The 13,662-nt window shown below is 49.9% G+C and overlaps 1 protein-coding gene across 1 annotated transcript in view; it reads left to right on the top strand.

The window, feature by feature from the left end:
* SRRM4 (serine/arginine repetitive matrix 4) overlaps positions 1 to 9,705 on the top strand; it is a 163,872-nt gene extending 154,167 nt beyond the window's left edge. Inside the window, exons 10-14 of the mRNA XM_056131027.1 lie at positions 2,812 to 3,015; positions 6,755 to 6,865; positions 7,434 to 7,574; positions 9,282 to 9,466; positions 9,563 to 9,705. Of these exons, the coding sequence (XP_055987002.1) occupies positions 2,812 to 3,015; positions 6,755 to 6,865; positions 7,434 to 7,574; positions 9,282 to 9,466; positions 9,563 to 9,705 (784 nt within the window). The remainder of the gene's footprint in view (positions 1 to 2,811; positions 3,016 to 6,754; positions 6,866 to 7,433; positions 7,575 to 9,281; positions 9,467 to 9,562) is intronic.
* The last annotated feature ends 3,957 nt before the right edge of the window (positions 9,706 to 13,662 follow it).

Raw genomic sequence — 13,662 nt, 5'->3', positions numbered from 1 at the left:
GAAACCCAGTTTCAGGACCAGCACCAGCATTTAAACACAGTTCTCTCTCTGGAATGGAGCCTGAGATGTGCTCTGCAGTTGCCTGCTTAATTGGACCCAAGTGGACAGCCATGCTAAATAATTGAGACTTGACTTTTACTTTGAAATATAAGTGATCTTGAAATTCTTGGTTCTGTATGTCATCGTGTTGGCTAGGAGCGGGGACCTGGGCGGGCAAGAGATATGACTCTCCATTACGTGAACTGTTGATTCTGGAGTTCAGTGTGATAGTAGGGGTGTGGACTTTGGAGCTGGGTAGCTCAGGGTCTGAGACTTTGGGTGGCCTTAAGTAAATGATTAATCCTTTGAGTCTTCTCTATAGGACAGATGATAATAGTGCCAGCTTTGTAAGGTTCAAGGAGGTCTGAGTGAGATGCTCATATAACATTTAGGACACTAAGAGGCTCAAAATGTTCATTCCGGAGATTTTATGGATGAATTAGGATTGACACATCAGGTTTGAGACTAGCTTCTGGAATAGTGTCCAGAGTCCCATCACCCCAAGGCCAGTGTTTGGGGGAGGAAGAGTCTTTACAGAAACAAGTGAACTTGGTAGTGATCTGGGGACAGAACGGGTCTGTGGACGTTACCTGTGAGACTTAGGACAGTGTCAAGAAAGCCTTCCCAAAAGGGTGAGGTCAGGGGCCGGAGCAATAGCACAGCGGGTAGGGCATTTGCCTTGCATGCGGCCGACCTGGGTTCGATCCCCTGCATCCCATATGGTCCCCCAAGCACTGCCAGGAGTAATTCCTGAGTTCAGAGCCAGGAATAACCCCTGAGCATCACTGGGTGTGACCCAAAAAGTAAAAAAAAAAAAGGTGAGGTCAAATTGAACTGAAGCCCGAACCTTGAGAAGGAGCTGTCAGAGTAGAGGAGAGGGAGAAGTTTCCACATGATGGGAGTGTTCTAAGGCCTGGAGACAAGACAAGGACAAGGATATTCCAGAGGAACAAGTGGTCCATGATGGATAAGTCAAGTAGCAAAAGCTGAAAGTAGAAGGGGGAAAAAGGTGTCAGGTCATGATGAGCCTTGAAACCAAATTTACGTTTGAACTTGACCCTTGGTCCCAATGAACATATCTGGAGAACCCAGAGGGCACCCAGTCTGCTGCTGGCAGAGCAGGAGTGCAGAACCAGGACTGAGTTCTTTCAGTGGTTTTGAAAAGTGTCTACACTTTGGGTCTCAATTCCCCCATCTGAAAAGTGGGACTACCCTACAGTCCTAAAGGGATTACAAGTCACCTTGATTTTACACATCCATACTCTTATGATGTTAATGCTCTTAGAAATTCTGTGTTTTTTTTTAAAATAGAAATCCACCAGAATAGAAACTTAGTATCTCTTGCTCTCATCAGAAGGCACCAGTAAAAATACATGATTAAAATAGTAATTTTGGGTCTAAGTGTTAGTACGGCAGGTAAGGCAATTTTGCCTTGCATGTGACAGACATGGGTTTGAACCCTGGCACCCCATATGGTTCCCTGAGCACTGCCAAGAGTGATCTCTGAGTGCAGAGTCAGGAATAAGCCCTGAGCACTGCTGGGTATGGTCCAAAAGCCAAAACAAATAAATAAGATAAAATAAACAATAGATTTCAAAGTCAGGAGGAAGGCACATTATCTGTCTTTCTCATACATGAAATATAGAGAAGCAAAGTTAGGGAATAAACAAAACCAATCAGAACAACCTTGGGAGTGCTGAGGTCAGAGCTTGAGGGAGGGTTGGGGGGATAGAATGGGAGGAGGGGGGTTCAAAGACTGATATATAGAGGAGGAAGTAGAACTTTGGCAATAATTGCAATATGATAACACATATTCTGAAGATGCATGAAATTGGATCCCTGAAACAGGTAGTTTTATAAACCACATGACTTCAATAAAAATAGCAAATAAAATATAGTTGAGAGAAGAAAAAATGAGAGAAACATTCAGTGTTTCTTTCCAGTTGCTTCCTCGAGCCTCTGAGCCCAATGCCCCCTCTCTCTCTCTTTAAGAAATTATAGGTGGTAAGGGGCCAAGAATATTGCTCCATAGTTGGAAGCGTGCCTCCTGAGCTGGGGGGGAAGGCAGTTGGAATAGAGAAGGGATCACTAAGTCAATGATGGTTGGAGGAATCGTTCAGGATGGGAGATGTGTGCTGAAAGTAGATAAAGGACCAAATGTGATAGCCTCTTGGTATCTATATTGCAAACCATAAGGCCCAAAAGGAGATAGAGAGTATGGGGAAATTGTCTGCCATAGAGGCAGGGGAAGGGTTGGGATGGGGGAGATACTGGGGGCATTGGTGGTGGAAGATGAGCTCTGGTGGAGGGAAGGGTGTTCGATCATTGTGTGACTGAAATTCAAACATGAAAGCTTTGTTACTATCTCATAGTGATTCAAGAAAGAAAGAAAGAAAGAAAGAAAGAAAGAAAGAAAGAAAGAAAGAAAGGAAGGAAGGAAGGAAGGAAGGAAGGAAGGAAGGAAGGAAGGAAGAAAGAAAGAAAGAAAGAAAGAAAAAAGAAATTCTAGGTTTTAGGAGAGGAGGTTTAACAAATCCAGTGGAGCTTTTTTAGAAAACAAACAAACAACACACATGACTTGAAAAGACTTCAACCGGAATAAATATCTCATCAGGTGCTTTCATGATGTTTCCTCCCACCCTCATGCCCAGGCCCACTGGCCAGGGAGCAGTGGTTTACAGCCTCACAAAGACAAAGGTGTTGGCTTGAGAAATCCCAGCGCAGAAGGCATCTCACTGCTAACCCACCTTCTCCTTTACCACCTCACAGCAGAGGGTTGCAGTCACCCTGTCTGGAATGCACAGAGGTGAAGAAGTGCACCGTGGTCCAGGCCACAGCTCCGAGCACGCCCCTTCGAGGCTGCTCCCGAAGCTCGTCCTATGCCAGCACTCGCTCCTCCAGCCACTCCTCTGGACCACCCAAGCCCAGGGCTTCCCCCAGGTACACCCGGAGCAGATCCACCTCCTCTGGAAAAAGGTGAGTGCAGTTTTGCGCTTCTCCTCCCTAGGGAGCTAGTCAGGAGGTCATTGAAAATGTCCTGTGCCCCAGAAGGAGAAGTCCAACTTGAGTTTGGTAAAAAAAAACTTTCTACCTCTTCCTAGCTGGTAGCTTTAGGGGCATGTCAGTTAATGCCCTCTCAGGAACTTCAGGATACTATCTGCAAGATGAAAGCAATAATAATCATTCCCCCAAAGAGTGTTCTAAGCTACAACGCACTTAGCTCTACTTGGATTGTCATGAGTAGTGTTTGTTATTCTTGCTCTTGGTGTGAAGAAGAGCATGTGTGTATCCATTATCCCCTGCTCCATGCCAAAACTACCTCCAAACTTAGCATCCTTAAGTAACTAGTATTCACTGAGCTCACAGTGCTGTGAGCTGGGCTCAGCCGGGTGTGGACTGAGCTCAACCGAGTGGTTCTTCTACCCTCATTGGGGCTAATATGTACGTCTGCCACCAGCTGTGGTCTGACTGGGGGATAGCTGGTCTGGACGATCCCATCTGACTCATCTCTGCTGTGTGGTCTCTAATCCTCCAGCAGGTGTGTTGGGGCATGTTCTCATGGCAATGGCAGGGCTTCCAAGAAAAAGAGAACTGTCATGCATAGCTGTTCGAGCCTAGGCCTGGAAGAGACCTGACATCTTTCCTGCCATTCTCTTTTTTACAGCAGCTCACAAAACTAACCCCGATGCAAGGGATTTTCCTCTTAGTGAAAAGAGCTGTCAGACCACATTGCTAAGGGCACTGGATACAGGGGGGATTGCATTCACTTTTGTACTGTGTGGCTTTTCCCCCCAATAATTATTGGCATGCACTTGATTTTCTCATGTGGAAAAATAATGTAGCAGAAACACAGGTGGAGATTTTAGGAATTGGAAGACTCCATAATCAACCCATGACTTCACAGAGTTCATGTCCCTCTACCATTAGGAATTAATTGCCAACTGTTTGGTTTTTGCAACATGTGAGCAAAAATTAATTGCTTAATTGGTTACTTTAGGATCAAGTTTGTTTTTTTAAAAGACAAGGTAGCTGAAAAGTATTAAAGTGACATAAACAGAAAAGAGAATTAGAATAAAACCAAAAGAAATACAAAAGAGGTTAGTTCCGAACATTATGTCCGACCATTCTATGTAATTTGCTATGGTGGTAGCCTGTAAATATGATTCTGAACTGCCTGGCACAGAAGCCAAAACGGAAATGGCCCTATTAATTGTTGTAATACTAACCAATAAAGTTCAAGAATTGATGCATTTGTTTAGGAGACCAGTTATTTCTTACCTTTCTGCAATATAACTCAGATGGTGCCGAAACAAAGGGAACTGGTAGAAAAGATGGGAATGCCTGCCACCATCCTTTCAAAGTATTTGAGAACATGTTTTTGTTTGTGGTTCTTGGGGTTTTTTTTTTTGATTGCTTGTTTTGGAGACACACCCAGTAATTGCTTTTTATTTATTTTTTGCAGGTGTTATTTATGTTATTGTTTGATTTTGTGGTAAAATTCTGCCTTAAAACCTTACACACTGTCACCAATTACTGGTCTTTAACTTGGTTTCTTCTGGTGTCTTCTATTTTCTTTATCATAGCATTATCCAACTAAGCATGAAACCTGTAATTCCTTGATTGACTCATTCAACAATAATTTACTTCTCCTATTGTCAGGAGCTGTGCTGGATACTGGTAATACAATATAATAGTGTATACATACAGTAGTATAATATAATATAATAGTAATATACCTTTACTATTAATCAATGTCCTTTTGGCATTCACAGTTCAGTTGTCCCACATGTAGTTTTAAATAAACACTCGCATTGGCGTCTTTGTTACTTCTCCTGTTTCCCCCACCAGACTAGGAACTCTTGTGGGGACAGATTCCACATCACAATTCTCCTGGTCCCCTATAATCTGTAACTGTGCCAGGTATTTAGTAAATACAAATGATATCTTCTCATCTGAGACTTGGTTCCATTCTAAATGTCTCAATATCAGATAAAACAGAGAGATAAAACCAGTTGTGCTTCCCCACAAAAGCCTATAGAAGGTCAAAGAGTATTGGGTGAAATTTGAAACTGTCATGCCTCAAACAAATTAAAATGTGAAGTGGGATTAGACCTAGAATTTTATATTTCTGAGTTACCTGGTTGTTCATAAATCCACATTTGTAGGGATATGCTCAGAGGTAGACTATACAATTGTCTAGTATGTCTTAGGTGGGAAAATGCAACCAGAAGCCCAAATATTCATACCTTGAGCCACTATTGGCTGTAGCATATAGCTATAACCAGGTCGTCCAGTGAAAGGAGCATCATTCATTTATCAAGTCATCAGGTATTTACTGAGAATTTACCAAACTCTTAGAGTATGAACTGCATTCTGCCTTGCAATTCGGGAACTAAGCTAGATACCTTGTACAATTTCCACAGAAATTCTTGATCTGTGCTGCTTAGTTTGGTCTAAGAGAGTTCTAAAGCACTAATTTCCCCTTGAGTATGGGTCAGACAAACCACTTCCCAGCTCTTTCTTATAACGTGTCTCAGAGCCAAAGAGCAGGTTGGCAAGAGCTAATTCTCTAGGGACCATAACTGGATACTTTCCCAGCCCACTAGATGGGACAAGTTATTCCTTGTCCACACTGCTTACATCATCTTGGCCAGCACGTACGCACAGAGTCCCAGAGTACCATTAAACATTATTATGATTACTTCAGAAAGCAGGAAGGGACTGAGAAGCATCTAGGTGAGGAAACGCATAGCAAGGCTCCTCTGGTCGCAAAGAATAGGTGAGCAAATTTCAGCATTTCTGCTTGGAAAGCCAGCCCACACAGCAGGAACCTGTCTCTGAGAGCCTTCTCTGTGCCTAGAGCAGACATTGCTAATCCATCACCGCGCTATCCCCCATGGAACACAAACCTGGCTATGTCATTCTTCTTGGCTCTGTCTGATCATAATCAGCGTAAGTGATGAACATTATTCGAAAGGCTGACTTCAGGGAGATGAGAAAGAAGGTCAGATGTTCCTGGGAGATTGGTGAAGAATCCAAGATGTTAGTCCTTCAGAAGTGGGAGGTTATAGCAGAAAGGGACAAAGACAGAGTAACATAGGCTTTGTAATTTGGATACAAAACAAAGTATCATAGAGTTTTGTAATTTGGATACAAAAAATTTTAGCCTTACAGAAGTCAAGAGCACTTTATAGCCAGACTGACATGGACTCAGTCCCAGCTAAGTGACCCTGAACAAATGATATTATCTCTCTCTGTTTCTCCCTCTCTTCAGTGGAATTGATACCTAACCCTCAGATGTGTCCAGAATATTGGTAATGCACACAAAGGCTTAATATCTGGCACTTAGTAAGCACATACTAATCATAGCTAACCTTTCTCGTGTGTTGACTGTCCGCCATATGCTATGCAATTTAATCTAATTTACTGTCAATCTGCAACTCTCTATTATAAATTCTGAAATTATCCCCATCTTAAAGATGAGAAAACAAAGACTCTGCAAAGTAAAATCACTGGTCCAAGTTAATAGAGCTAAGAGGTGGCCAGGATAGTAAGAATTCGGTTAAGAGGAAGATAGCGGCAAAGGTAGGTGATCCTATTGTCCAGTGAGGGTCTGATTCTAACCCCTGAGGGCAGCAGGTGAATAAAAGGATTGTGGGGTCAACCTAGCAGAGCCTAGCGGGCAACTGGTAAGGGGCTGTCTCCTGTCCTCTAGGTCCTACTCGCGTTCTCCCAGCTATTCCTCCAAGTCTGGCAAGAGGAGCCCACCTAGCAGAAGCTCTAGGTCCCGCCGCAGCCCCAGCTACTCGCGGTACAGCCCCAGCAGGTACTGGCCCACCCACTCCGCCCCAGTCGCCGCCCCTAGGTCTCTGGCCCCGCCTCCCCGATGCACAAGCCCCGCCCTGTTCTCTGTTGGTCCCGCCAGAATGGGACCACAGAGATGACAGAGTGCTGATAGTTCCCTTCCTTGGTTCATGAGCACCAGTGCACCCAAGGGCATCCTCGTTTCCTAAGGTCTCCACTCTAAATGCTCCTCCAGGACTCACGCCCCCAGCCTCATCACACACCTCATACTTCCCCTCGTCCCAGTATTCAGTATCCGCCACCTCCCCGCCCGCCCCAATTCTTAGACACCAGGCCTGTATAACGTTCCCATTCTCACCCCAGGCTAACACCCCTGCTGATGCACACTTCATTCCCACAAGTGCCCAGCCAGCAGGATTCCGCCGTATGGGGTGTGGGTGGCATGCACACCCCATCGCCTATGAGACTGGGGGTGGTGGTGAAAGGCACTCCGGAGGGGAAAGGTGAGGGAGAGAGCACCCCTGTCCCAGACCCTCTCACAGAAAGAGCCAGGCCGTCCCAGGTCCCCAGTAACCCCAGCCCTTTCTCAGGGAGCGGGACCCCAAGTACAGTGACAAGGACTCGCAACTGCGGGAACGAGAGCGCGTGCGAAGGAGACGACGGTCCTACTCGCCCATGAGGAAGCGTCGGAGAGATTCCCCAAGCCACCTGGAGGCACGGAGGATCACCAGGTGAGACCCCCGCCAACACCCTCACTCCCTGCCCTGGCTCTCCTTCCACACCCACTGCACCTTGGTGGTGGGCCTCAGCGTGGCTGTGGCCGGTGGGTGGAGCCTCCTCAGGACATTCCTGATGCCTGAACCAGAGATAGAACCAGGTCCAGCCTGGGTGGGGGGCCAAAGCAAGGGGGGCGCAGGGCTTTGCCTAGGACTGGAGCAAGCCCAAACGTCGGGTTGTCTCAAGAGCCCTCCGCCCTCAGACCCACATGCTGAGATGCCAATTCTAAAACACTCATTTGTAATTATACCCCGCACCAAGGGCGGAAGAAGGCAAACAGGATGGTTTAGATAGGAATGATGTTTTTCTCCAGGGCAGAGCTGGGTCTTTGGGGTGGAATCGTGGCTCTGCCACTTTGCAGGTGACCTGGGAATGGCCCTTTCCCTGCCAGAGCTTCAGTTTTTTCCCCATGCCATAGTGGAGCAAATAACTCCTAGGAGGATGGTGAGGCTGGCAAAGAGACATGAACATGCTTTGTAAGCTTAATTGTGGGCCCCTGGCCCCCGCAACCAGCCTGCTGGTGTCTGAAAAGAATGGCCAAGATAGGCCGAGGAGAGCCCTGTGCTCTCCAGGAAGGGTCTCCAGGGAGAAAAGCCCTGGAAGAGGGAACTGGGGTCTGATTGCTCCCAGCTTGAAAGCAGGGAGAGATCTGAGTGCAGCCCTGACAACAGTGGGGAGCTCATTCCCCTGGCCTGCAGGACCAGGGGGACTCAGCAGCTTGGTCCAGGGATGCACAGGGGAACGGGAATGCCCACTGCCTCATGCCTTTCCCCAGAGATGAGCTGGAGAAGGGGAAAGATCACGTGCAACTGGACAGTAAGATGGGAGAGGTGAGGTCTTGGCTTCTCTACAGAGAACAGTGTTACTCCCTACAGAACACCCCAGAACATAGGAAAGGGGTTCCCCCACCACCCCTTTAAGCAAAGGCATCTTGGGGGTCCACCTGGAGGAATGCTGAGATAAAGAGAGGAGCATTTCCAGGACATGCTTGGGCTCCCTACTCAGCCACGCAGAACCCACTCCATGTTCTTGAGCCGCCATCAACCTTGCTTTGTCTGCTCCTTAACTGGACTATTATTTCCTGCATGTTACTATGTGTGGTGGCAGGGCGGAAGGTCATACCCAGTTGTGCTCAGTGCTTACTCCTTGGCTCTGAGCTTAAGGATTACTCCTGGCATGCTAGAGGGAACATCTGGGGTTCTGGGGATTGAAGCCAGGCTGGCCACGCGCAAGGCAACTGTCCCATCTGCTGTACGATCACTCTAGCCCTCTCCTGCACTATTTTTAAATCTGGATCCTCCACCCTCTTTTGTTTTTTTAAGGGTCATACATGTGTTTGAAAGGAAATGTAAGCAGTACGGGTTCGTGAAAAAATTAGTTCCTTGCTATAAATAGGAGGACTCAGTCCAAGTAAAAGGAGAACAGCAACCCCCAATTAAGGTTCTGATGGGGAGGGGATGGTCGCTTTTGCAAGACTTATGAGCACCAAGCACAGAGGGCCTGGTCGTCTTGGAGTCCACAGAACGGCCTGGGGGAAGGAACTGGGGAATTCTGTGTTCAAGGGCAGGGGGAAATCAAAGGTTGCTGGAAGGAGCCCCGTGACCCTCTGGGGTGAGCTGGAGAGGATTTGACCCTCACTGTCCCCTCTCTGCTCTCTGCAGCGCCCGGAAACGCCCCATCCCCTATTACCGGCCCAGCCCGTCCTCCTCCAGCGGGCTCAGCAGCGCCTCCTCCTGGTACAGCGACAGCAGCAGCCGCTCCGCCAGCCACAGCTACTCCCGCAGCCGCAGCCACAGCCGCAGCCGCAGCCGCAGCCGCAGCCGCAGCCGCAGCCAGAGCTGGAGCCGGAGCCGGAGCAGGAGCCGGAGCCCCAGCCAGAGCCCCAGCCGGAGCCGCAGCCGGAGCAGGACCCGTAGGAGCTGCAGCTCCAACTCCCGCAACAGCAGCCCCAGCCCAGCCTCGCGGAGCCAGAGCCGGAGCCGGAGCCGGAGCCGGAGCCGGAGCCGAAGCCGAAGCCCGAGCCGGAGCCCCAGCCGGAGCCGGAGCTATAGCTCAGCAGACAGTTACTCGAGCATGAGGCGCTAAGCTCGGGCCCTCCCTGGAACAAGCCTCCCGGCGCCCAGCCCTGCCTTCTCCCAGGGGACCTACGCTGCAGGGCCACCCAGCTGCACTTCCCGCCCTTCCGGGGTGGAGGAAAGGAAGTGTGTGTGTGTGTGTGTGTGTGTGTGTGTGTGTGTGTGTGTGTCTTCAGTCTCTGCATGGAGCTACAAGGAGCCACCGCCATCAGCACCATCCTGGGGCCTAGTTGAGGACCAGCCAGCGGGACACCCCAGGACTCACAAGAAGCCTCGGTGACTCGGTGACTCCAATGGTCGGCCTGGCGGGACAAGGGAGCCATGGTTGTGTTCGCACTGCCTTTCCACCCTCCTCCCCTCACGCAACCGTGCTGCTGTTCATGGACCCACCAGGGGTGGTGGGCTGGGGTGTGGGGACAGGAGGGGACTCAAGGCCTGGGGGGCCCAGGCGAGGGGGGGGCGGGGAGGTGATCACTGCTTTCAGCCTCCCCCTGCAGACCAGAGCAAAGGCTGGAAGACTGGGGTTCAGGGAGCAGGGACAGGTCTCAGTAGCAGGGTCCAGGGCAGGGCTCTCTGTTCAGAAGTCGAGAAGCACTGAAGAACGGAACCTTCTGCTCGCCCTGACTCTGGGTGTCAGCAAAAGCGAGGACCCGTGGGTCCCCACAGTGGAGCCTCTCGGCCATTGCCAGGGAAAGGACACAGGGGCCAGGAGGGGACAGCTGGGGTTGCAGCCTCACTCCCCAGATTCACCTCCGCCCCACTCGCTGGCACCCACCAAATTCCATGAGACCATCTGCTGAGCTTCCCCCGGTGCCAGGGCTGGTTGCCAGGCCCCAGCGCCAGGCAGTCTGGCCCTTCCTGCTGCCCGGCGCCTGCCGGCCCCTTCCCCATGGCCAGGCTGCAGTGACCTGAACCATACCCAAGCTGCCCAGTTCCCCCTGCCCTTGGCCTCAGCCACCCTCTTTGCCTCTCAGGAATCATACCCAGGTGGGGGCATAGCTAGTCAGGTTTGGGGAGAAGGACCCAAATCCAGGGAGTTGGAGGCAGGAAGGGCTCGGGCACGCCACCATTTAGATTTAACTCTGCCTCTCCCGAGACCTGGGCTTCTGGGACCTCTTGTCCATTTGGGAAGGTCCACCTACATCTCTGCCCTTACCCCACCTTTCCTCTGCCACTGGGGCTGGGTGAAGAGGGAAAGTTGATCCCTGACACACAAAGGCCACCAGCTGCTCTGTCCCCAGCAGGCCGGAGGGCAGGGGCCGGAGGCAGAAGCTTCTTAAAATAAACTCTCGGGCATCCCCCTCAGCCGCTGCCTGGCTCTCCATAGCCCAGCGGGTGAGTTTGCCAGTTTGTGGAGGCAAGAGCAGCTGGACACAGAGGGCAGGAGCAAAGGAAGTGAGGAGGGAAGGTCTGGGGGCCCCAGCCTCCCCCTCCCTCAGCTCCTCAGGGAAGATATTCAGAAAACATCTAGTGTCATGAAACAGGGCCGTGCCCCCTCTTCACCCTCCTTTTGCCCATCATCTCAGTCCCGGGATCCTGGTACAAGGGTTCCCCAACTCTTTCAGAAGAAGAGCAAAAGGAGGCAGTCTGGGTGGCCGTGGGATCTGGACTCCCACCAGGCTGCAGTCCCAGCTGCTGACACCGCTGGATGTCCACGCAGTGACCACAGCAGGCCGCAGGTTGGTGGCGGCGCCCTGGGAGGACATGTACAGCGCCTGTAAATATCCTTTCCTGCCGGCTCTCTATGCCCACACCGGCATCTCCTTCTGGCATCCAACAGAGGGTCCCAGGAGCCGCACACCCTCCAAAGGACAGCAGGGAGAAACCCAAATTCCGTACCCCCAACTCCAAGGGCCTGTGTCACTTGGGGCTTCTAGCAAACCTGTTATTTATTATTTATTTTATTTATGTTTATTTATTTATTTATTTATGTGATGACTTTTCTGTCTCACCCTCAGTTGCCATTTGCAGTATTCAGCTATTTATTTATTTATATGAAAAGGGTGTGTGTGTGTGTGTGTGTGTGTGTGTGTGTGTGTGTGTGTGTTCGGGGGGGGGGTTGCGGGGAGAACTTCTCGGTGATTTTTATGCCTCTATTTTCTCTTACTCGTGTCTCCATGGATGGGATTTGAGACACTGGATATTGACCCGGAAGCACTTCAGAGCCGAGGTTCACCATTCAGAGCAATGGAGGTCTGGGCCTGGACCCTAGTTCCTTGCCCACCACTTCCTCATGGATGTAGCTGGAAGGGGAAATGGCCAAGTGACCTGTGAGCTGAGATGGCGTCACAGGTCACGTGGCCGGGTCAGAGTCTGAGTCACCTGTGGAGTCATGGCCTGTGATAGTCCTTTTGGCAGGCAGAGATGCTATCTCTCTGTGGACTAAAAACGCTCGTCAGAGCCACTGTCTGCATTTAGGTAGACCATGGGCCAGTGACAATGACTTCTGCTTTAACACTGGGAGCTGAGTCCCTTCTTATCTGGAGAGAGCAGAGCTGAAATAGAGCTGAGAGGGATGAGGAGAGCCCCTCCCCGCTCCAACTGTTCTCTGGCATCTGGGGCACACTGGAAGGTTTCATGTTACACTGGCTCAGACTCTGCCTAGCAAATTTCTCATCATCTTCAGTATTGGAGGTGGCGCTATTCCTTCTGCCGTACACACACACACACACACACACACACACACACACACACACACACACACACCACATAGCAGCCATTCTGGGAAAGAGACACAAAGCCAAAGCCTTTCTTTTCCCTTTTAGCCATATTCCATCAGGGGGAGGGGGAGGAAGCACAAATCTCTTTATGAACTTAGGAAAATATTTAAAAGATGAAAGGAATAGTCAGAGGTTACCAACAACCCCCCTCCCCAGCACCACCACCAAGAAGGTCACTCCAGAGCCCACAGACGGACCAGCATGCAGGCACCTTACAGTCTATCAGCAGCATCTCCCACCTGCTGGCCACAGCAGACCCGTTGGACCATCCCAAGTCATCCCTCAGATGCCTGTGGGGTGACTTTTGTAATCTCCCTGGTTGTTTCTCCTCAAAGGGAGTCTCTCTAGCCTGGTGAAAGTTAGCATGAGTACTCCTTAAATACACGGGGAATGGGGGAAATATCTGAACCCGGGTCCCTCTCTCTATTGGTGTGTTCCTCTAACTTCCTCCACATTTCCATGTGAAAACACTTGTTGGGGTGCTGCTTAGCCAGAATCCTGGTGGACCCTTGTAGGTCTGACTCTCTGCTAACATCAATCTCAGTATCCTTTGCTTTGGGCCGCTGCTTCCTAGTCCTACGTCAGTGAGGACCTATGGTTCAAGACCCTCAAAGGGACTCAGTCAAAGAGTCCCTTTCCTCTGGACCAAAGTGCCCAGCTCAGAGAGATGCAATTCTCCAGATCCAAGTCAAAGTGTTGGCCGAAGGCCTGGACCAAACTCTAACCACAGAGTGACTTGGTGGAGATGTCGAAGAGAATGCAAACTAGCAGAAGAACCTTTTAGGAGGTTCTCCCGCACAAGAGTGTAAGCAGAGACAACTTTAGCTCGCTCAGACAAGCCAACACCAAGCCTTCTTCCAAAAACACATAGGTCCCACTAGGCTGGTTGAGCTTCCAGAAAGAAAACAATACTAACCTGCAAGATTCAAAGGGGATTTTTCTGCCCCAGAAAGCGCCCCCTCCCCATCACTCCATTTACACGTACCCCTCCCTCTTTCCCAAGAGGCTTCGCTTGAAAAGATCCGAATTCAGGGAGCTTCCATAGATTCAAATGGTTTCTCCTCAAATTCCACTTCCCTCATTTCTTCCTCTATGTTGGCTCCCATGACCCTCCACTACAGTCTGTCTTTCCTCCACGTTGTTCTGTTTTCTGCTCCAGCAAATGTCATTTCCCAGCCCCCTCTCTGATACAAACAAAACAAATACACAAGGTCCCCCCAATTCCCTACCTCTTGGGGCCCACTGAG

Source organism: Sorex fumeus, unplaced genomic scaffold (assembly GCF_029834395.1).
Source record: "Sorex fumeus unplaced genomic scaffold, SorFum_2.1 ptg000083l, whole genome shotgun sequence".
NCBI lineage: Eukaryota > Metazoa > Chordata > Mammalia > Eulipotyphla > Soricidae > Sorex > Sorex fumeus.
This window is presented reverse-complemented; position numbering and strand designations above follow the sequence as displayed.